This window comes from Dermacentor variabilis, chromosome 1 (assembly GCF_050947875.1).
Source record: "Dermacentor variabilis isolate Ectoservices chromosome 1, ASM5094787v1, whole genome shotgun sequence".
NCBI classification, from domain to species: Eukaryota; Metazoa; Arthropoda; class Arachnida; order Ixodida; family Ixodidae; genus Dermacentor; species Dermacentor variabilis.
The window spans coordinates 113,655,387-113,680,117 of NC_134568.1; the positions used below are offsets into that span (position 1 = coordinate 113,655,387).

General features: G+C 46.9%; 1 protein-coding gene and 1 pseudogene across 2 annotated transcripts in view; one reads left to right on the forward strand and one right to left on the reverse strand.

Annotated features, from left to right (window-relative positions):
* Positions 1-2,209: 2,209 nt before the first annotated feature.
* On the reverse strand, positions 2,210-18,439 carry LOC142580880 (uncharacterized; annotated as a pseudogene).
* Positions 18,440-23,449: 5,010 nt separating this feature from the next.
* LOC142583152 (putative zinc finger protein C09F5.3) overlaps positions 23,450-24,731 on the forward strand; it is a 57,273-nt gene continuing 55,991 nt past the window's right edge. Inside the window, exon 1 of one of the 2 annotated variants that reach the window (XM_075693500.1) lies at positions 23,450-24,379. In XM_075693500.1, coding sequence (XP_075549615.1) covers positions 24,353-24,379 — 27 coding nt within the window. In that variant the 5' untranslated portion in view covers positions 23,450-24,352. The remainder of the gene's footprint in view (positions 24,380-24,731) is intronic. The other variant, XM_075693508.1, reaches the window with a different exon arrangement.

A 24,731-nucleotide genomic window follows, 5' to 3' on the forward strand; every position in this document is an offset into this window, starting at 1 on the left:
GGGCGACGAAAGTTGCCGACATTTCCGATGTCATCTAATAAGTCAAACCATTTCAAGAGCATGAAAAAAAAAAGAACAAGAAAACTGCAACGTGGTCGGGAATTCTGCGAAGTGCTCCTTAATTAACAGCACTGCTTCTGTTATTCTACGCAGGCAAGAAAAACAAAGAAACAAAAAACGAAATCCTGGCACTTCAGTGTCGGAGAGCGCATGTTTGGCTCCTCGCCGGTCACACTGTTCCCAGGGCGCTGCCCCGGCGAGCCCGCGCCGCGCTTTCGTCCCGTCGAGCACGCAGCTGGGGTGCGCGGCAGCAGCGTCGGAGGGCGTCCCGCTGCGCCGGGCTCCGGCCGCGTGCGCGCACAGGCGCGCGCGCGCTGCGCGACCGTGGCGGGTCACGCCCGAGCGAGCGCGCAACTCGAAGCATGTCAGGGACCCGTCGCCGAGCCCCGAACACCTGCACACTTCTGCGCTGCCAGAGGGCATTGGGTTGTTGTGCGCGTGTGTGCGCTCGAACCTCCTCGTATGGCCCGCGGCAGCGACCCGTGGGGTGGCAGAAGCGGCGTTGCGAGAATGGCCACAGTTCGCGGGGCTTCTGGAATCAAGTTTCAGCGAACATTTACGTTCTCGAAAACTGTGTGGCAACTTGGACGGGCGGCCAAAGGCAATAATGCGTTTGTGTCACGATTCGTCGGCGCCTGTTCTTACGAACCACTCTAGCGCATTATCGCAGCTTGGTGCATAAGGCCATTTATTTATTTATTTATTTATTTATTTATTTATTTATTTATTTATTTATTTATTTATTTATTATCTTTCTGATGTAGAAAAAATAGGATGGTACCCTCTATAAAGCGAGGTATCCCAAAATCACAAGTACACTGCTCAGGTAAGACTAAAGAAGAAAGAGAAAGCAAGAACAAAATAATATTTCAGCAAGCACTGCACACACGAACACAAGTCACAAGCACACAAATGAACGACAAGAAAGGGAACCGAGGGTCCCGAATTCTTCAGCTACAATCCAGTACCTGGGACACTTACCTATCACGCAGAAGAAGGGAGTAGTTCACACAAGTCATTTCATGTATACATATATGCAGTATGTTGTTGATGTTGTTCCCTAGTCGTCGTCGTCGTTAATGGTGGAGATTGTGGTGGTGGTGACATTGGTACTGGGGCAACGATACCTGATCGACTACATTCCTACGAAACCTGGTAATGCTTCTATTTTTGAATGTATTCGTGCCGCATCCGTGTACTGTTCTTGCTAGTATATATGTATGCCTTGTGCGATGAAGTCGTGACTGTCCTAAATACTAGACCGTGCCTTCGGTTCTGATGCCCGTGGGGACATCGCTTGTGTGCTTGTGACTCGTTTTAATGCGTGTACTGCTTGTTAATATTTTCTGCTTTCTCTGTTTTTATTTTCTTTCGAATCATTTGCCGAGTAGTCTATTTTGATATATTGAGATGGCCAGCTTTAAAGAAGTCAACCTTCAATTTTTATTATTTTTGTTTAAAAAAAGCCCAGTAATCAGCTGCACCAGATCAACAAATATTTTCGCTTGAAATAGCCACTTGTTGCTTGCACTCGCTACAGCGAGAAGCGGCTTTGGGTCGCCATATCAAAATTTACCTGCTCATTTCTTCGTAACAGCCCTTTTGCAATACGAGAAGACGGTAAAAAAAAATTAAAAAAAAAGGATGAAAAAGGTGTTTCGCACCCAACACAGGAGGGCTCCAAGGTTAGGGTTTGGCCGCACTTCTCTTCAGCACTGCGTCTTGTGCCCTTGCTTGGCAACTGCAGTGGATTCGGGACGTGAATTTCTGGAATCGCAACTATAACAGCGCGAAAAACACAAAAACACAGTAAGGGCACACATGTAGAGCTGGGCGTTTGTTGCCTGTGTGTGCTGTGTTTCCGCGCTGTTATAGTTCCGTTTCCAGAAATACCGTACTAACCAGCCCAGGTCACAATCCTCCTTCGGAAGTGAAGTTTCTAAGCTGTGCTGACGACGTCACCTTGTGGTCTGCTCGCAAAGATGCCACACGAAGAGGCAAGCTCAAGAGCTTCAAGAAACGCTTGATATTCTTTAGAAATATGCAGAACAATAAGGTTAAGAAATTTTGCCTAAAATGTCCAGCTATTTCTTATAGGGAAGACGGCACGGCGTAGAAGGGTCACGCACTCTACTTAAACACTGAAACTTCAGTTGTCCTCCTCATAATGGGTCATGGTAATCACCAGTCTGGCACCGGGACGCACCAGCTCTGTAAGATCAGGCAAACTTCCACAAGCATGTTGCATCTTATTCGTCTACAGCATCAAAGTTTGCGGGAGAGACAGCGCGGCGGCTAGTATACGTGAAGTACTGGAACCGCGAATTCTATACCAGGCGCAGTTTGACGACTTCTTATGACTCAGTTGTAGCCACTTAATCGGGAGGCTATGCGCACAATCACAGTACCACCGCGCATTATTCCGACAACAACTTTACAGGAGCATTTTCGTTTAAATACAATAAGAACTAATTCCGCAGCGGTAAAAGCCTGCGAGCTTAAAAAGGCACACGTGCTGGCTCTCGCCGGGTCGCGTGGGCATTTTCAGCATGACGTCCAGATCAACAATCAGACCGAGCCAATGCCTCCTATTAATTTCACCAACACCCCCGTGAACAAAACAGCTAAGTTGCGACTCGGGAATACAGAAAATAACCCCTACATGCAAGAGCCTCACCATCACGCCTAAACAGATGCTGCTATGCTGCCAGATAGCGAGATGACATGATTTCTTGGATACAGATGATTTCAAAGCCAGCGCTCTAGTAATGAAATTTCAAGCATCCGCTGCGGAGGGAAAATTGGGGTCCCTATATAACCCTGCTTGCAGCCGAGCACGCCGATGTGTTCACAGATTCTTTGGCAGCCCCTTCAAGAGCTCAAAAACATTCACGAGGCACTGTAATTAGTTTGCGAAGTGATACACGCCCTTCATCGAAATAAGGTGCCTGCGTCAAGGTGCACTGATCATGCTAACAACCTTCACAATATTGCTGCTGACCGACTAAGCTGGCACACAACTCATTCCATTCAGTCAGTTCCTCCGTCCATCTCCATCGTGTGCCTCAATCCCTACCCCGCGCCCGTCTAAGTTCCCTACTGCAGGACATACAATAGTTTTTGGGAGTGTGGTCTCGGAGTCGCGCGTCACGCTGAGGGTCGCGCTCCAGCCACCGGTGTGTGGCTAGAGCTGGCCCGGCTATGCTACCATGGCGTCACACGGAGGCTTAGCGGGCCCACGCCGTCGTCCGAGCCTTCTTGACGAGGGTTGTTTCTTAGTGATGAGTACGAGGTCGAGAGGTTGGAGGAACGGAACAGGCGATTTATTTACATAGGAGATGCAAACTTATTTGCAAAGAAAAGTCATACTCGTATTCGCAGCAGCACGGAGCACAGAACATCGTAGCAAGCAAATTTACATGTCAGAGCTGCTACATCGTTCTGGGAGAGCACCCTCCACACACTCAGGATGTCTCTTAAAACCACTCCGCCTTCCCTCGATCACTCGCTAGAGAAACGGGTAATGTTCCAATCAGCCAGTCCGGTGGTTCGTAATGGCACAGCAGAACTCCCCCGAGGAGAAAGAAGGATGACACAAAGCACACGCACCGCCTTCATACTGATCCTGGAAAGGGGAAAGCGAGCATACCCGACCCAGTGTTTCACTGACGACCGGGGAGAGATCAACGTCCCAAGCTAGCCAGAAGGTAAAACCACTCCAGGTCCTGGCATCTCTCGCTGAAGTTCTGGGAATCCCTCCACCACCTTTCCCACGCCGAAGTCTACCAATTTGCCGTCACTGAAAGACTCACCTTCTGGTAGGAAGGCCAAATCTTTCAGCATTTCAATGTCCGCGTTGACTCGGTGGAATACTCTTTGACGTCAGCACAAGAATGACCCCAGCCTCCGCTCTTCGTTGAATACGCCAAACATAAAAAATTCACGCAGAAACCTATCCGGGAGTTGTCTAAGTATGCGTAAGCATTGTGCCACTTACTCATCGCAGCCCGATGCACGCAGCCCGATGTCGTTATCAATGTTATGAAACTTGATCCCACCACTATAAACAATTATCAACACTTATCGGTCGCTATCAACGTAATCGCACTAGATCCGACCCTTATCAGCCCTTTTCGGTCGGTATTAACTTTATCTTAATCGATCCTATCCGTATCAATCTTTATGTCCTTATCAACTTTATCAGACATGATCCAACGCTTATCTACTCTTATCAGTCCTTGTCAACCTTATTAAAATTGCTCCGACCATAATAAGCCTTTATCGCTCTTAAGCAACTTATCCATCCGCGTCGAAACATTATAAACCGTGATGAGAACCATGTAACCCCTCATCACTCTTTATCATCCTTTACAACTCACTGATTGCTTATCTGTCTGTGTTGCACAACGTCAAGCGCATAAACCCTCAGGGGTGAGTGCTTATCTGTCTGTGTTCCACAACGTCAAGCGCATGAACCCTCAGGGGTCGGTGGCACTTCTGTCGCTGAACAAATGCGAGTTAGTGTGTTTGGCATCCATTTTCGGAAAATCGTAATTTTCCTGATGTCTGCAATGCTCCAAGTCGGCTTTACATGTGGTCCTACCAAATCTTTCAACAAAGCCTTCATAGAAACTGTTCTCCTTTGACATTTGTATTGTCGGTACAGCACATTCATATGGTTCACATATATTCACCTTCTGCAAGCGTGGGTGTTTAGCCGGGTGCATATGACACTCGGCTTCTGAGCCTGGGGTCGCAGCTTTAAAACTCACTGCATCGTTTGTTCTAACGAATTCGTTTTATACATTATTTCTTATAGCGATTCGCCTTACAGGACGGACGGACAAGTTTCCTCGTTGGATACGCATTAAAAAAAAATGACGGAATGCGCCGCTGTTTCTAACCGGATTGGGAACCAAAACGTCCTCCCGCAATATTTCGCGGTGAATAGCGGCTGAAATTTTCGCCTTCTCGCGATTTTAAAGCAGCGCTCGCATTTAGGCTGTCTAGTGTCAGCTTAGTGCCAGCGGAACCTCGCCGCCACCTTCTGCCAACTGTCGAGAGCTGCAAAGCTTGTTCTGCATCGTTCATCCAGACGGCAGCACTTGGCGCCGCGGCCACCCGTGGGGACTAGTTGCCGAGCCGTTTGTTCGAACAGCAAAACGATGTAAAACTGTACGGAGTGTTGAAAACTGTTGCGCGCTCACAATAAAAAACTAATACGTAGGAACTGTTGTTCACTGCCTTATTGTATGATGACTCGCACGCAGGCATTGTCGCTTTTGGAACGTTCAGGAGAAGAAGCAATACAGCATTCAGTGCATCAGCATTACAGTGCATTCTCGACAGGAAAGTAGCGAGCGCAGCGTTTTTCAAGAAAGGAAACGCAAGCAAGACAGATGACGATTATCATTGTGTGGCAAATATACACTACAAAGGGTGTACATTTGTTTGAGAGTACACTCTTAAAAAATTACGCCCTTTGGGGCTTATTTTGCCACACAACGATAATCGTCATCTGTCCTGTCCGCATTTCCTTTCTTTCACGCTGCGAACCCGGTACTTCCAAGTCACGAACGGCATGCGCTTTATCAGCATTGCAGTGCATTCTCGACAGGAAAGTAGCGAGCGCAGCGTTTCCAAGAAAGGAAACGCAAGCAAGACAGATGACAATTACCATTGTGTGGCAAATATACCCCACAAAGGGTGTGCATTTGTTTAAGAGTACACTCTTAAAATTACACCCTTTGGGGTTTATCTTGTCCCACAACGATACACTCTAAAAAAAGTTTGCACCCGTTGGAGTGTATCTCTGCCACACAACGATAATCGTAATCTGCCTTGATGCGTTTCCTTTCTTGAAAACGCCGCGCCCGCTACTTTCCTGTCGGGAATGCTATGTCATGTTGATAACGCCCATTCCATTCGTCACTGGAAAGTACCGGGCTCGCAGCGTTAAAGGAAACGCATCAGGGCAGATGGCGATTATCGTTGTGTGGCAGACATACACCCAAAAGGGTGCAAACTTTTTGTAGAATGTAATCGTCATCTGTCTTGTCCGCATTTCCTTTTTTTTAACGCGGCGAGCCCGGTACTTCCAAGTCACGAACGCAATGCCCGTTATCAGCATGACAGAGCATTCTGGACAGGAAAGTAGCGAGCGCAGTGTTTTCAAGGATGGAAACGCAAACAAAACAGATGGCGATTATTGTTGTGTGGCAAATATACAACCCAAAGGGTGTACATTTGCTTAAAAGTGTACCCTGTAGCGCTCTGTGTCTCTGCCTTCGTTTAGCCGTACACCAAAGTATTTGTATTCATTTGCCCGAGGTATTTCCTGGCCCTGTATTGACACTGTCTGTTCACTGTTTTCATTGAGTACCACAAAACCTGATTTTTTAACGCTAAATTTTAATCATAAATTCACAAATTCCTGTCCACAGATATTAGCCAGATGTTGCATATCCCTTTGCTTGTTAGCGAGCAAAACAATGTCGCTTGCATAAACCAAACCTGGAAGTTGCTGCTTTGTTGTTGTTCCCGCCTTTTTGTATGATAGATTAAACCCCATATTGATTCCTTCTAGCGCCCTTTCCATGCTTACCGTGTACATAATAAACAGCAGTGGGGATACAGGGCATCCTTGCCTCAGTCCCTTGTTGATATCAACTTTCTCTTCGCTCCTCATTACTTCACATTCAACGCCGCAAATTGTATTTTTAGGAAAATCTCTCTCAAAAGCTGTAGACAATCGTCACCTAAGCCTTCTCCTTCCGGAATATCCCACAAAATGTTGTGGTCTACGTTGCTACACGCTCCGGTAGCGTCTAAAAAAAGCAACATGTAACGATCTGCTTCTCTAGATATTTCGATACACTTAGTAAGGACAAATAAATTATCATCCAGACGCCTGCCTATTCTAAAGCCATTCTGAAGTTCTCCCAAAATGCCATTATTTTCTGCCCATGCCTGCTGCTTTAATTTAATTGCCGGCATTTCTAACCTGTATATTACCAATGCAATGAACAACGGTCTATACGAGTGAATTCTAGCTTTCTCCCCCTTACCTTTATAAATTAAATTCGTTCTACTTTGTCGCCAACGGTCTCGTATTCGTCTATCTTTTAAACTTTTTTCTAGTGCTTTCAGCAGAGTTTCCTTACTTTTTGGACCAAGTTCATTAAACAGCCTAACGAGAAACTAGTCTATAGTCCTGTAGCTGTGCGCTTCGGAATTTTCTCTTCGGCTTTCTTCCAGCTGAAATTTGTCAGCACCAGCTCCTTTTCCATCTGCTTTCATGTTTTTTTTTCCACAATTTCAACCGCGTCATTGCCTTGGAAAGATTCGGCTGTTATTTTTCGTATGTAATTTAATGCCACGTCCCCTTCCAGTTTGTTTCGATCTTCGTCTAGGATATGCTGTTGTATTGTTCCAGAATTCCTGCCGAATAAGTAATAATAATAATGTGGTTCCAAAATATTCCAGGTGCGGCCTTCGTTTTCTCACTTATTTCTGACAACCAATGTTCACTTTCACCTTTTATCTTTGCTTGAACCAGTATTTGAACTGTACATATTTTTTTCTCTCGGTGTGTTTCCCATTTTCCGGCTACCCGCCGTGGTTGCTCAGTGGCTATGGTGTTGGGCTGCTGAGCACGAGGTCGCGGGATCGAATCCCGGCCACGGCGGCCGCATTTCGATGGGGGCGAAATGCGAAAACACCCGTGTGCTTAGATTTAGGTGCACGTTAAAGAACCCCAGGTGGTCAAAATTTCCGGAGTCCTCCACTACGGCGTGCCTCATAATCAGAAAGTGGTTTTGGCACGTAAAACCCCAAATATTATTATTATTTTCCGGCTATTTCATCCTGCGGCAACTGTGCTTTCTTTTGCCTGCCTGTGCTCTCGGGATGCTTTCTGTCGTTCGGCTATCGCTTCTCGTGCTTCCCTGTTCCGCCAGCTTTACGGTTTCTTTTTAGAGCGCAGCTCTTTGGCGTCCGTTCCTGGGTTTCGCGTCGGCGTCGTCGTCGGCGTCGTCGTCGGCCTCGTAACCAGCTCCGCCCCCCTTTCATCCCCCCAGCGCTAGCAGCGACCGACTGATACCGCTGGATGCCGCTGACGCCGCTAGAGAGTCAAGATAACGTGACTGCATAGAACACCGTCGCCGCCATGCAGAAAGAGGAGGAAAGGGTCCCCCCCCCCCCCCTGTTCTTGTGTGGCGGATAGCTGGGGTTGACTCACTATCGCCGTCAGCGGCATCAGTCAGTCGCTGCTATCTCTTCCCTCCTCCCTTTATCGTGTTGTCCGCTTGCTGCGCGCGCTTCTGCCCCCATCGTTTGCCGCTGGGTGTACACGCCGCCCCCCTCCGCTTCCGCTTACTGCTGGTTGCTCTCGACGGTGGCGATGAGCCTCCGCTTCGGCGGCGCGAACTGCAGGGTCTTCTCGGCGGCGGCGATGAGCTTCTGCTTCAGCCTCGCTTACTGCTGGTTGCTCTCGACGGCGGCGATGAGCCTCCGCTTCGGCGGCGCGAACGGCAGGGTCTTCTCGGCGGCGGCGCTTAGCCTCTGCTTCCCCCACGGCTGTGACAACCTCGCGAGGCACTTGTATAGATCTCGTCTTTGAGAATCAAGCATTGGTGTACCAAGTCGAACATATATCAGTCTATTTCTCCGACCACAAAGCTTCCTTCATGACTGTCAAGAACTGTTAGTGGAGTCTTTGTTAAAGGAATACGTGTGAAAAATAAAAAAAAATTATGTGATAGCGCATACATGTGTTGCTCGATTTCTTTGCCTCAATCTATCCAAAAGGTGAAACAGCTTATTTGCTGCGCTCAAATTTCGCATTAGGAAGTAACGTAATCGTCGGTAATTTTTTTCCTTTCCAACGAGCATGTTCCTTCTCCTTCCGTATTTCGGTCGCTATTACACTTAGAAGTTCACTATATTCCCACTCTTGGTCATTTGCCAAGTTCTTCCTCAACTCTTGTGACCATATTTGTTATGTGCTCCGCGTTCAAACTTTATTTGTTATTTGCTCCGCGTTCAAACTTGGACTGGTCATTTTTCGCTGCTTTCTCTTTCCCAACTACATATCCCATTTTCAAAATGATGCGTTTATGGTCATTCCCTATGCTGCTATACCCTTCCTCATCAATCACCATTTCTCTCAGCTTATCATGAATTCCTTCCGTCATCAGGCAGTGATCAATGGTCTATTGCCGGTTTCCCACTTCTCACGTGGCCTGCCCGTCAAACTTAGGCCCTGTATTGACGATAACGAGGTTATGTTGCTCCCAATATCTAGCACTGACTTCCCCTTGTTGTCGGTATAGCCATCTAGATCCTGTATGTGGACATTCATGTCCCCTAATAGGATCATTTGAGCATCATTCCCGATACCCTTAATATCAGCACTTAGGCATTCCACTAACTCTTGATTCTTCTGTGTGCACTTATTTCCGGTCGACAAATACGTTACGTCCAGCCAAGTTTTCTTTCCACTCATTGCACATGATAACCAAAGATGTTCTTGGCATTTTCAATTTACTCTTTTCCATTTGGCTCCCAGATGGATGAGCATTTCGACTCCCCCTCCCTTTCTTTCCGATTTAGTTCTGTTACATCGTTCCCAAACATAATTCTCAATCACTGGCAGCTCTTCCGAGTATCTAAGGTGCATTTTTGTAAGCTGTATTTGTTCTCTATATAACTGCTCCTCAATCTCTACCCACTTTTTCTTTCTTCTGCCGACCTTCATGTTTATGTAGCCTATTGCATGGCGAGCTCTCTTTCTTGTTTTCCTCCTTTTTCTCTTATTGATGGCGATGCTATTCTGAGGTTCCCCTAGTGGACCTTCTTTACTACCTACACTGGCCTCCTAATCGCCTGTGGGCCCCCCAAAAAAAGCAACAGTGCGACCAACAATTCGCCAGCCCATTTCTCGTCCAAGCCTGTGATTGAAATGGATCCCGTCTCGTTGGAAACCGCCGCACCTTCTCACTTTCTTGTTTACTACTACAACCTCGAAACCTTTCTCTCGGCTCATTGTCCATATAGCCTCATTAGCAGCCACTACGGCTCTTTGTAAGTCATTGTCACGTACAGGTACATCCGGCACCGTGTACACCACGATCTGCGCCTGAGGAGACAACTCGCGCAAGTCGTCTACCCCCTTCGCCAAGCGCTGGGCTAGCCCTGTCCCTTTTCTGTTTAGGATGTCATTTAGCCTTCCTGCTACTACGACAAGGTTGTGTCAGTGGGCATTTTCCATGAGTTTTGCTTTTGCTCGCCCCATGACAGCGGCCAATGTCCGTCCTGGAAATGTCCCCATACCGCCACTCTTTTGTCACCTTTCCCCCTCCTAGCCTAGCCAGGTTTGAGTCGCCGGCGATAATCACCCTTTCACTCTCTCTTACTGCCGAGGCCTCTCCCTGCTTCCCTTTGTCATTCTTTTCTGTGTGATTTGGCCTTGACAAAGAGTATTGACCCCTGCGTTCCTGCTTTCCCTTTGTGGCCACATCAATGTAGGTGCAGCTCTTTCTCGCTGACCCCTCCCCACGTTGTGCGCATTCCACGTGCTTTGTTCACGCGCTCTCTCTTGTCACGTAGGGAGACTGCGTTCCACGGAGACTGCGCCATGGAGACTGCGTTTTATTATGGTCCCTAAAATACTGGCTAGTCTTCCGTCCGGCGAACGGGAGCGAGGATTGTTTTCGAACGACGGTGGCGCGGCGAGCAGTCCTCATGCTAGGGCGTGGTGCTCGGCCGACCGGCTGCGTGTTGGCGAATTGCGCTCGCGTGCCAGTCCTTTATCTTTTTTCAACGATTTTCTGCCGCTGTGTGCTCGTGCCGAATTAGAGCTATATTTGTTGCGCGTGTGATGAGATGTTTTGGCTTCGTAACGTGGTATTTGTTCGCGAAGACATTTGCTGAGCGGCATCACAAGCATGCCTGTGGAGTGGAGATAATATTCTTCTACCTTTCTCGCTGACTTCCTCGAAGTCAAATGAAAATTAATCAATGACGTCTTTGTTCAGAGAAAATAAAATTATTTAGCACAAGCAATAATGAAACACTAGAAAGCCCTTTCCTCTGGCCAGAAAGCGAAGACGAAGCCTTGGATAGGTTGAGCATTCAATTTATTTGTTCATGCAATACTGCCAACTGCCCTTTGGCAGCTAAGGCCGGGGTAATTAAAAGTGAAACAATAACTATCATAAGGTACAGGTGCGCGATTTGGCATAGTACGGGGTAAAAAAAAACATGCTCGTTCAAAACATATACAAGATCAAAAGAAATACTTCTAGTTAAGGGTTAAAACAGCAAAAGCAAATTATAAAGACAAGATTGAAGAACCTTTAGAAAACAGTGTAAGCAAATTATAGCACACAACAACCGATGAAATGGCAAGAGGTTCGTGAAGACAAAATTTATAGAAAAAAGACAATTACAAGGCCGCTGAGCGTGCGTCTTAGATGTGATGCAATTGTCAAAATGTCATTATCTGCATCTTCTCATATATAAATGCTTTAGCTTTGCTTTCTTTGCTAGTCCTTTCATTATTGAGAAACTTCATCAAAAACCGGAGATGCAGTAGAGTGTAAAACTTCATTGTCTCACGAGTGATTTGCTGTCCTTGTTCAGGGCAGGCTAGCGCTGGAAAATGAACCTGAGCAAGAAATTCAGCAAAGTTGAGAATGCTTTTCTCATGCAGTCTATTTAAACTGAAAAATGTGGTGAAGCTGTCTTCAAGGACAGAAATAATAATTTTTAGAGGGTCTGAAGAGTACAGCTAGCCTCCATTATCACAATGCGATGTGAATGTTGAAGGTTGCTGTTATCTGTCAGCAACAGCGCACATTCCTTACATGAGATCTTTAAAGCCTTCCTTGCCGCATACCCTGTTACATAATATATGAGCTTGTCATGGCTTCTTGCAGTCACAAGAGCAGTGTGGTCTGAAAAAAAAATGCTTCTGCGCAAAGTACGATATTCCAGTGCACTTTCGGCATCGCCAAACTTTCCTGCATCAATCAATTCGTCCGTTATTAATATCTGATTTTCTGGTTTCACCTTAGCGACATAAACCAATGCAGTGATAAATTCTGGAGCACAGTTTCCTGGTTTAGGTGGTTTCGCAAGGTTATAAAACGCAAGTGAATTGATTATAAGTAAGAACTGTGCAGAAGTAGGGTGATCATTGGTTCCAGAAGATTATCTGACAATACCAAACAAATTTTCGAGTGTGTCTTGGCTCAAATCAGCAGTAAGTACGTACTTGAAGCCAATGCTACCGAGGTGTGAAAGCAATTTCAGCGTGCTTTCGATTGTCACTCGGAGGCCCTCGGCGGTACTTGAGCTTGAAAAACCGCCAACTGTTGCCTATGCGTGTACTTCCCATTTCTTCAAGTATTCCAGGAACTCCTCCAGAAACATGTAGCCCAGTGCTTGCGTGTACAAACCCGTTCTTGGAATACGAGCAGTCATCCACAGTTTGTTCCTTTTTTTACAAGTTACTCTGTTGACTGAACAGATCCATAAGCTATTTCCAAGTAGGAGCGCTAAAGGAAGAGCCCCTTGATTACTTTGTCGCCAAATGTATGGAAAGCTGGCGCAGCCCTCATTGTTTCGAATGAATTGGCATGGATATCACTGCTGGTAATCGTTAGCATTACTTTCAGTGAAACACTGTTATTACCCTTTTTCCTAGCTTCTTCAATGGGCCCTCCATGCACGCGACCTTCACGTGTGTTGAAACCGGTAGTGACAAATGCGCTTCTGAATTTTAAACTATGTGGGGAAAATATGACAAGTGCAAATGACGAGCTGTCACGCTTTTCACATTTCCCTGCGGACATTACGTTTTGTCAATCAGACCACCTGAGCACACACACAACGTAAAAGCACATCACCACTGGTGATCGCAGACCGCACCATACAATAAAGAACCAACTTTAGAGAAGGGAAGCTGTATCTTCCACAGTGGTACGATAATAAGAAGCGGAAGCGCTTCTTAGTTCTCATTAGCTTCTCATTAGCTGCCACTACGGCTCTTTGTACGTGACTGTCACGTAGAGGCACGTCCGGCACCGTGAACACCACGATCTGCAGCTGAGGGGAACGCTCGCGCAAGTCGTCTACCCCCTTCGCCAAGCACTGGGCTAGTCCTGTCCCTTTCCTGCTTAGGACGTCATTTAGCCCACCTGCTACTATGACAAGTTTGCGCACGTGGACATTTTCCGCGAGTTTTGCTTTTGCTCGCTCCATGACAGACCCAGTGTCCGCCCTGGAAATGTCCCTACCGCCACTCTTTTGTTGCCTTTCACCCTCTCCAGAATTGCTTCTGAGCACTTAGCCAGTTTTAGTCGCCGGCGATAATCCCCATTACAATCTCTCATTCCTCTCCCTGCTTCCCTTCGTACCTTTCCGCGTGATTCCGACTTCACAATGGGCATTGACCCCTGCGCTCCTACTTTTTTCTTGTGGCGGCCTCAAGGTAGATGCCGCTCTTTCCAGCTACCCCCTCACCATGTTGCACGCATTCTACAAACTTTGCTGGCACTCCCTCTCCTGTCACGTCGGGGAACTGGGTTCCATTGTCACGACCATTCTCGTTCACAATGGCGGCCGTGTACAGCTTTTCCTCGGCTGCTTGAAGTCCTTTTGCCATTACCTTCTGTGAATCAGGCTCCATATTTAGCTCATTTTTGAGCTCTTCGACCTGTTTGACAGGCTCATCCTGGAAAGCCTCCATTTTCTTCAGCCTAGCATCGACATCACAGTGTGGGCCGATTGACTCGATTCCCTCTCCATTCTCATCCGTCCCCTCGTCTGTCTTGAGGGATCCCCCAGACACAGCACGCTTTCCCGGCTTCTTGCCATGTATTGCGCGGGTTTTTCTAGTGCAAATACTATAATACTATAATGCAGAGCACGTGCCTTCTAGCAAAAACCTATACGCACAGTATCTAAATCCTTAAAATGCCGCAAAGTAATTCTTACCAATGTTTTAAAAGCAATTAATACCGCCAAAGAAATATTGCCGACACCAAATCGCACATATTAACCACTAATAGCTATAAGTGTTTGCACTTCCAAGATACTATTTAGAGGCTATAAAGACTCAACGTTTCACCCGGTTCCACGTGTTGAAGTACGTGGCGCGAAAGGACGTTCTGACTATCCTTCAAAACCAAATATACGCGAAACACACCCGCGCACACGAAAATAGAAAGACAAAAAAAGTAAACTACCCAATTATTATTTAGAGGGTAAGAAAATCAGTTAATCAAAAACAGAAGCAAGCTCAAAGCATGCACAAAAATAGTTATGATTTCGTCTCCGCCACGGAGCCCTGGAAAAACACGTTTATCTGCCACAAAATCTCACGCACAGATGGATAGATGGATGTTACGAGCGTCTCCTTTGGAAGGGGGCGGTGGGTTGCGCCACCAAGCTCTTGCTATTATACTGCTTAATCTCCTACCTAGGTTAAAAGAGAAAAACAGAATAAAAACATTATGAACTCCCACAACCAAATTTTCTGACCCCCTATTCCGAGCTTTGCTTTTGTGCGTCTCCGTTTTTTTGACGTTTCCCTACTTCCTTTCCACCAATCCTCCTATCGCCTCTTACTAATCTCTATTGCGGACATATTTGCTTTTCCCCTGCTGTCGCTGAACCCAAAGGCTTCAAGGAGGCCAGTGGTACCTAAATCGAAAGCTGGGCAGATGTCTTCACATTCTAATAAAGCATGCTCCATCGTTTCCCTAGCTTTACCGCAGACAGCACATGCTTCCTCCTCCTTATATCTCGCTTTGTAGGTGCATGTTCTAAGGCGTCCTGATCTCGCTTCGAAAAGTAATGAGCTTCCCTTTGAGCTATCAGAAATTGTTTCTTTCCTGATTTCGTTTTTTCCTGTTAAGTAGTTACTCATGGCAGGTTTCTTTTCCATAGCCGCCACCCATGAGATTATTTCAGCCTCTCGGACTTTCCGCTTGACGTTCTTTATTGCTGTGTTGCCCACCCTACAGGCCGCATACTTGTTGGTAAGCTTCCTAGTTCTTTTCCTCCACTGTGAATCAATGTTTCTCCTGTCCAGATACCTCAAAACTCTCCCAGCCCATTTACTTTCTTCCATATTCCTCAGTCATTCTTCATAATCAATTTTACTGCGACTTTCCCTCACTTCAAAACTAGTTCAGCCCATATCACCATGCACAGCTTCATTTGTTGTTTTCCCGTGAGGGCCCAATACGAAGCGTCCCATTGACCTTTCGTTGCCATCGAGTCCTGATTGTACCCTTGATTTCAAGCAAACACCCGCATTTCCAAAAGTACACTCTTAGACAAAGGTACACCCTTTGGGGTGTATATCTGCGACACAACAATAATCGTCATCTGCCTTGCTTGTGTTTCCTTTCTTGAAAACGCCGCGCCTGCTACTTTCCAGTCGGGGATGCTATGTCATGCTGATAATGCGCATGCCGTTCGTTACTGGGAAGTACCGGGCTCGCAGCGTTAAAGAAAGGAAATGCTGACAAGACAGATGACGTTTATCGTTGTGTGGCAAGATACGACCCAAAGGGTGTAGTTCTGTTTTAGAGTGTAAGTCCTGGAACCATTACATTTTTCCACATACCCCGGAGCACCTCGTACCTATTGTATCCCCATAGCGCTCTGTGCTTCATTATGGCTGCATTTCTCTTCCCCTTTACTGTTATTGTTTTTTCCTGTGTTTCCATATATATTGCCTTCGTTTATCCATATACCAAGGTATTTATATTATCTTACCCGAGGTATTTCCTGGCCCTGTATTGCCACTGTCTATTCACTGTTTTCGTTGAATACCATAACCCCTGATTTTCTAACACTAAATTTCAAACCTAAATTCTTGCCTTCCTGTCCACAGATATTAGCCAGACGTTGCAAATTACTCTGCTTGTTAGCTAGCAACACAATATCGTCCGCATAAAATAAACCTGGAAGCTGCTGCTCTACTACTGCACCCTACTGTTTTTACGAGAGATTAAACCCGATATTACTTCCTTCTAGCGCTCTCTCTATCCTCACCATGTACATCAAAAACAGCAGTGGGGATAAAGGGCACCTCTGCCTCAGTTCCTTGTTGATATCAACTTTCTCCTCGCTCCTCATCCCTTTTGATTCAAAGCAAACGGTATTTTCTAGGCAAATCTCTCTCAAAAGTTGTAGATAATCGTCACCTAAGCCTCCTCCTTCCAGAATATCCCACAAAATGTTGCGGTATACGTTGTCATACGCTCCTGCAATGTCTAAAAAGGCCACATATAGCGGTCTGGTTTCTACTCTTGATACTTCAATACACTGAGTAAGAACAAATAAGTTATCATCCAAACGCCTACCTATTCTGAAGCCATTCTGAAGTTCTCCCAAAACGCAATTATTCTCTGCCCATGCTTGCAGCTTTAATTTGATTGCCTGCATTGCTAGCCTATTACCGATGTAATGGTCAACGGTCTATACGAGTAAATGCTATCTTTCTCCCCCCCCCCCCCTTACCTTTATAAATTAAGTCCATTCTACTCTGTCGCCAACTTTCTGGTATTCGTCTATCTTTTAAAGTTTTTTTCACTGTTTTTACCAGAGCTTCCTTACTTTTTGGTCCTAGTTCATTAATCAGCCTAACGGGAACCTAGTCTGTGGCTGTGCGCTTAGGAATTTTCTCTTCGGCTTTCTTCCAGTTGAAATTTGTCCGCACCAGCTCCTCCTAGCCGCTTCCCCCTTCCAATTTGTTTCCATCTTCGTCTAGGATATGTTGTATTGTTGTTGACTTCGTGCCTAATAATTTTATGTGTTTCCAAAGTATTCTAGGTGCGGACGGATGGATGGACGGATGGATGGACGGATGGACGGACGGATGGACGGACGGATGGACGGACGGATGGACGGACGGATGGACGGATGGACGGATGGATGGACGGATGGATGGACGGATGGACGGAAGGATGGACGGATGGATGGACGGACGGACGGACGGATGGACGGATGGACGGACGGATGGACGGACGGATGGACGGGCGGATGGACGGACGGATGGACGGGCGGATGGACGGACGGACGGACGGATGGACGGATGGACGGACGATGGACGGACGGACGGACGGACGATGGACGGACGGACGGACGGACGGACGGACGATGGATGGATGGACGGACGGACGGACGGATGGACGGACGTATGGATGGATGGATGGATGGATGGATGGATGGATGGATGGATGGATGGATGCTCAACCCTTTGAATCGGGTGGCGGCGACGCGCACCACCTAGCCTTGAATGGTACTATATGCATGCATACTTATATATTTACTCCTTTACTTTTGCGTTGATATTATCCACCAATCAGATAGCCTCCGTTTAGTTATTTCTACCTGTTCTTCCTGTTTTACTTTCACTGTCTTTAAGACCCAAAGCTTTGAATAGTTCCCCGTTACATTCAACTGCAGGGTGAAGTTGCTTACAAGCAAGTATCAGGTGTTCAGCCGTTTCCTCCTCCTCTCCACACGCCCCGCACAACAAGTCTATCTCCTGGTATCTGTCTCGGTACGTTTTAGTCAGCAGTACACCTGTCCTGGCTTCAAACAACAATGAGCTTCCCTTAGAGTGATCGTAAGTATTTTCTTTGGCTATTTCTTGCTTAAACGTCCTGTATTTCTCTAATGTTGATTTGGTTTGCATCCCTGTTTTCCACATACCCCTCTCTGTCTCCTTAACCTTTTTCTTGACAGATGATTCCTTACCTGTCCACCCACTGCTGTCCAAGTATTTGCTTGACATTTTTCTAGTTCGCTTCCTCCACCTTGTGTCAAGATTCCTCGTGTATAAGTAACTGAAAACCTCCCTAACGCACCGCATTTCCCCCATTTTTTTCAGTCACTCCTCAAATGCTATCTTGCTACTAGCATCTCTGCCCTCGAAAGAAGACCATCCCAGATCCCCCTGCACCCCAAGATTTGGTGTCTTGCCATGTGCTCCCAGAGCGACTCTACCCACACCACGTTTCCTAGTTTCCAACTGAGCCCGGATCTCTGCTCTCATATATAGAACTGCATTGGCAAACGTAAGGCCCGGAGCCATTACCCCCTTCCATATCCCTCGTACTACCTCGTGCCTATTGTAGTTCCACAGTGCCCTAATCTTCATAATCGCTGCACTTCTGTTACCTTTAGTCGTTACATATTTTTCGTACTCTGTCAGATACTCAATTCCATTATTTATCCACACCCCAAGATACTTGTACTTATCGACTACATCAACCATGGTCTCCTGTATTTTATGCTCGCCGCAAAAGTTATCATTAAAAATCATGGCTACTGATTTTTCTTTGCTAAACTTCAAGCCTAATCTGGGGGGGGGGGGGTCTCCTTCTGTACCCCATATGTCCATCAATCCCTGCAGATCTTCTGTATTGTCAGCCATTAATACAATATCATGCGCGTACATCAGTCCTGGTAATGACTGGTCAATCAATTTTCCTTGTTTGAAAAATGATAGGTTGAAGTCGAGTCCGCTTTGCTGTATTTTGGCCTCTAATCCTTGTAGGTACAGCATAAACAACAAAGATGACAATGGACACCCTGCCTAAGCCCCCGTTAAATCATTATAGACTCCGAAACCTGCTTTTCCCATTGTATAATCACCCGGTTACATTTATAGATATCTTTTAAGAAATTGGTTACTCCATCTTGCACTCATAAAGTTTCCAGAATGCCCCACGAGCCCTCTTGAAGTACGCTGTCATAGGCTCCCTTGATATCCAGAAAAGCCAGCCATAGGGGCCTGTGTTCCTTTTCAGCTATTTCAATGCACTGTGTCAGTGACAACGGATTGTCTTCTAGCCTCCTATGCTTCCGGAACCCATTTTGTAGCTCTCCAAGCAGCCCCTCGTTCTCTACCCATGCCTGCAGTCTGTCCTTTATAATCTGCATAACCACCCTGTAAACAACTGACGTCACTGTTATAGGCCGGTAGTTATTTATGTCAGCTTTGTCCCCCTTTCCCTTATATATCATTCTCATCCTACTTAGCCTCCATTTGTCAGGTACTTTACCATCCATTAGCATTTTGCTCACCACCTCCCTTAATTAATGCTTCCTTAGATTTCGGGCCCAATTTCTTTATTAACAAAATTGGAGTACCATCCGGGCCTGCCGATGTGCTACTAGGTACCCTCTTCTCGGCCCTTTCCCACTCTCTTTGTCCAAGCGAAAGCAGTGGATTGACCGGGCTATCCCTCTCCGACATACTGCATGTGCCATTTCCCTGTTCCGTAAATTTTTTTCTCATCATGGTTCCTATATGCTACATTGCCTCCTCTCCTTCTGACCTTGAGCTGTTACTATATACCTCTGCTCTAGGCTTGTCCTATTACCCAAGGAATTCAGATGTTGCCAGAATTTCCTAACTGCCTGTTTATCTTTTTTATTGTTTACTTCTGACAGCCATTGGGACCCTTTTGTCTTGATTTTCTCGTTGATCAAATAGGATGCTTCCGTTCTGCATTTTATTTAGTTTACCCATTTTCTCTCTACTGCTTCAGGTTCTCCCTTACTTTTGGAATAACTGTGTTCCCTGGAGACTTCCTGACGTTTCTTTATGGCCTTCTTAACCTCTTCATCCCACCAGCTCTTGAGTTTTCATATCCCTTGCCTTGTTCTCCTGACTCGCATCTTACCTAGCTCACGCTCAAACAGTCTCATTAACTTTGGGTAAATCCAATCAATTTCAGTACCCTCTGATATTTCCTCTTCAGTTTGTTTGCCCGCTATTTCCACTTGCTCTTCTGAGTAAAAAATCCCATCTCGCTGTTTCTCACGCCTCGTTCGTGCTTTAGTTTCCCTCTTAAAACTCAACTTGATACGTTTCTGGTCGCTACCTATACTTCTGGAGCCCTGTTCATCTATAATCATGGCTCCTAATCTATCATACATCCTACGTGGCATTAACGCATAATCTATTGCCGAGTGTCGACCCCCTACCCCCTATGTTATGATCCCGTCACACTTCTCAGTAGAGTTACAGACAACTAAGTTGTGCCTCTCACACATATCCAGCTGCATGTTACCTGTGGAGTCTGTGTACACATCCATATCTTCAACATGCGCATTCATGTCTCCTAAAACAATTATCTCACATCCTTTTCCTAGCTCATTGATGTCCGCTGCTATACACTCCAACATTTCTTTGTTTTCCTCTTTAGCATTTGACCCTGTCCAAAGGTATACAAAGCCTAGAAGTGTTCTCTCCCCCACTACTTTTCATTTTAGCCATAAATGCTGACCATTTGCCAATTTGTATTTTTATGAATAAGTGCTCCGATTCCCCGCCCTTTCTGCTACCCTGCACTCTGTTGCAGTATTCCCATGCATAATCAGGGTTACAGAGCGGTTGTTCCATGTCCCTAAGATGTGTCTCGACAAACCCATATTCCCGCCGTGGTTGCTCAGTGGCTATGGTGTTGGGCTGTTGAGCACGAGGTTGCAGGATCGAATCCCGGCCGCGGCGGCCGCATTTCGATGGGGGCGGAATGCGAAAACACCCGTGTATTTAGATTTAGGTGCACGTTAAAGAACCTCAGGTGGTCGAAATTTCAGGAGTCCTCCACTACGGCGTGCCTCATAATCAGAAAGTGGTTTTGGCACGTTAAACCCCATAATTTAATTTTTTTTAAATCTACAAACCCATAGACCATTAAGTTCTCCTGCCTTAGTTGCACTTCCATTTCCTCCCATTTTAGCCTATTTTTGCCACCTTGAATGTTAATGAACGCTATGTCTGACTTAATATGGCTCTGGTGCTCACTTCTGTTGCCTCTCTTACAGTACCGATGCTTGCTTGTTTGTAGCTCCTGCCTCGACTCATCTACGCCTACACTGGTTCCTTCAGTGCTCTGGGTCCCCCTAAAAAAGCTGTTGCCTGGCGACCCATCCTGCCCCCAATCCTTTTGCCAGTGGCACCACTGTAGTGAATGCCATACTGCACAAAAGGCCAGGAGCCGGCTCCGTACTCGTCCCTGTTGACCTCCATCACGCTCTACCCAAGTCCTCGGCTCAGACTCCTAATGACCCGATTGGCCTCAACCACCCTCCTTTCTATCTGCTAAGTCTGGCCTAGGACCTCTGGGATAGTGCATATGGTCACATGCACCCTCCCGGAGGCCTCTCTAAGCTTACGCTGCCAATGTGCCTCAGTGTGCCTCTGAAGGTCCTGGCTTCTCCCTTTAAGCCCGTCGTTGAGCCCAGCATGCATAATGACCAAGCTGTCGCTCTCCGTGTTGTCCCCTACGACTTCATCGCTTCCGCCATGCCCTTGCCCGCTTGCGCCTCCACCTGCACTCGCCCCTCCGCCGTCACTCTCGCCATCACGCCTTCTTCAGCCCTCCCCACGTTCGAGTCCCCTATCACCAGGACCCGTCTGCGTGCGAACCGTTCGCCGCCAGCCCGTGTGCGCTGCCCCTCTCTTCGCGCCCGCTGGCGCCCCTGTGGCTGCAGCGTCGCCTCACTCGGGGCGTGTTGTGCTACTTCGCTATAACTACGCCGATTCACCGGCGGCGACCCGACAACCGCTTGCTCTGCCTTCCTGCCTCCCACTTCGCCTGTAGGGTCTACCCTACTTTGAGTTTTTGTCACCGGCTTGATGTCTTGACCCGACATTCTCCGCTGCCCGCGTCTCAAGCGCATCGAGCCGCCTTTCCAGTTCGGCGCTCCTTTCCCTCTCTTCCCCAAGCTCGGCCATGGTCCTTACTAATTGCGCGGCCTGGGCCGCCTCCACCTTGACCAAATTGTCAACTTTCGCCTGCAGTGCTACCCGCTTCTCCTGCTCCTCCCTCAGGTATGTTTTAAGCTCTTCGAACTTAGCCGCCCAAGTCCCTTCCAGTTTTTGGACTGCTTCCCTGACACCCTCGCACGACCTGCACGTGAAGCTAGACCCCTCCGCGTTTGCTAAACTCTGGAATTTAGTCTCGTCGAGGAAGCACCATCGCAGGCACTCGTAGCACTGCACTTGCTTCCCGTCCCCCGCGGCCTTCACGTTCTTCGGTTTCATCGCTAGGCCTACGTCCCTAGGCCCAACGAGCAAGTTCGCCAAATCACTCGAGCAAAGCTGACCTTGACCGCTATTCCAAACAAAAATAAACATGCATGGGGCACTTCCTGCCCCATGCATGTAAATATACAACCATAGGGTGGCGCGGCGCCCTCTAGGGTTAAAATGGACATCTTAAAGGCTATGCTTTTGCTGGTTCAATGCGACTGGACCGATTTCGGGAGCCGGAAATACGTCATAGATGTCGGATTCACGGTGGTCGGGTTTCGGACACCACTAGAAAGGGTGCAATGTTTTCCTAGACAGTGCTAGACCAGTAGTGTTGACAGGATATTTGCAGGTCAAACGCACAAAGACACGGACTTCAAAAAGAAGACAATCAAGGCGCTTGTTTTAAACTCCAGAGTTGACAGGTCGCGATCGAGCCGAGTCTCCCTATACTAGTTCACTATAGTCTCCCCAACGAGATGCAACAAGGATATGCTAGCCACCATAACAAGGAGGTTTATAAAAATAATTCTGGAGTGGAGATGGTGCCCTGAAATTGAAGCCGACCGCAGCCATCTTACTAAGGGAATCGACTGACGTTAGGATGTGGCGGAGTAGAGGAAGCGTTTTCTTTTCGCTTTCACCGTTTCGAAACGGCCAGTTTTGCCATACAAATGATTCTTGATGTGTCTGTCTGTGTTACTCATTCTACGATCACAATTGAACGTCTTGACAACTTGTTATGGGAGATCGCGATACACTCCAAGAACAGTTTACACCCTTTGGCGTGCCCATTCTGCCACACAACGATAATGGTCATCTGCCTTGATGCGTTTCCTTTCTTTAACGCTGCGAGCCCGGAACTTTCCAGTAACGAACGGCACGCGCGTTATCAGCATAGAACAGTTTACACCCTTTGGAGTGCCCCCGTGGAGTGCCCCTTCTGATAACGCGCGTGCCGTTCGTTACTGGAAAGTTCCGGGCTCACAGCGTTAAAGAAAGAAAACGCATCAAGGCAGATGACGATTATCGTTGTGTGGCAGAAGGGGCACACCAAATGGTGTAAACTGTTCTTAGAGTGATATGACAACTAAGCCAATGGCAATATTCAAGCCCGGAACAACAAGCTTTTGTTTTTCAATCACTCCAGAATTTATTATCACAGAGCAAGATCAGCTGCACTGCCACTATTCTTCGCCTATTTCAGCACGCTTTTAATGATGAAGTAAGCGAAAGGGCTGGCTCCACCTCTGCTTGTAAGAATCTGCGGGAGTTGCCACTCCAGAATTTTTCGTAAAACCTCCTTGGACTCAAATACATACAACGTCGAGTCAGCAGAAGTCGCAACAAGACAATTCAATCCATTTTACGTTAGCGCCATCCAAAACTGTCACTTAGGTTCGTACTGCGCTGTACAAGCGTTATCCCCTCTAATCTTTTGGTTACGTTCTTTTATTTAATTTATTTTTGAACACTAGCGTGATTTGAGTTTGTCAAGTGTATAGCCGCGTATGTTATGCAGGATAATTTGAGTCTTCAGCACGATGATGGAGATAAGCGACGAGTTGACGGGGCAGCCCTTCAGTCAAAATATTCGCGTGTACGTGAACGTCAAGACGGACGCATTTTGCACCGACCTCATCTTTCCTTTCGGGATTCCAGCTAACGGTGTTATTTCTGTGTTCGTGGGTGACTTTTCGGCTTCATACTCACGAGAATGCTGCGAGCATCCGGAAGCTGCAGAGAAAGTCATCAATCAGAAACTGGTTGTCATGTGCCGACCGCACCAGGGCAAGCCCACCTGTGTGCCTGTGCCCTGTCCCATGTCAAGAGAAGGCGACGATGTCACGGGAGAGTCGAATGAAACCGCTGTTCCTGCGCAAGACTTCATGGAGCCCGTGTGGAAGGAAGCCAAGTCTACGAATGATAGATTGACAATCAGCGCGGCTCACTTGAGGGTGCCCGGTACTGAGCTTGAAGAAAAGGAAGAAAACGACGGCTCTTTTGAGATAGATATTGAAGAGTTCACTGATGGCTCTCCAGTTTCGAGCGCAGGGGACGCTAATGCGTCAGTGTCACGGTCGGAGTCTCCAGATGACACCGAACTGCCACATATCATTGACGTTACTGCGCCGGCGTTTCACTTATTCTCTTCTTCAGAGGAGTCCGACGACGATTCACCCTGCCTAAAACAGCGAAAACTTCGCCGCAGTGGAGGAGATGCAGCAGTGTCGAGCTCTGTGCAATGTTGGTAACAGTTCCTTTGTTATTTGCAGAAGTATTTGAATGCTAAACAGTATGTCTTTTGACATAGTGTTGCCATTTCGCTAAGGATATAAGCGAAGCGAGTGATCGTGCTGAATTGGCATAATCTGCTTCTAATGTTCTGCTTAACTAATAAGCTTCAGTTCACACTTACTGTTCACACTTTCCCTGCCATGAAGTAGAGCTTTCAGTTTTTGTCAGTTAAAAATCGAATACTTTGTAGCTTGTGGTAGCATTCTTGCTGCCTTTGGCTTATGAACTGTCGAATACACAAAATCTAAACAGCATTGACACAACGGCAGAACACTTTGGTTGATTTACATCAAAGTTTCAA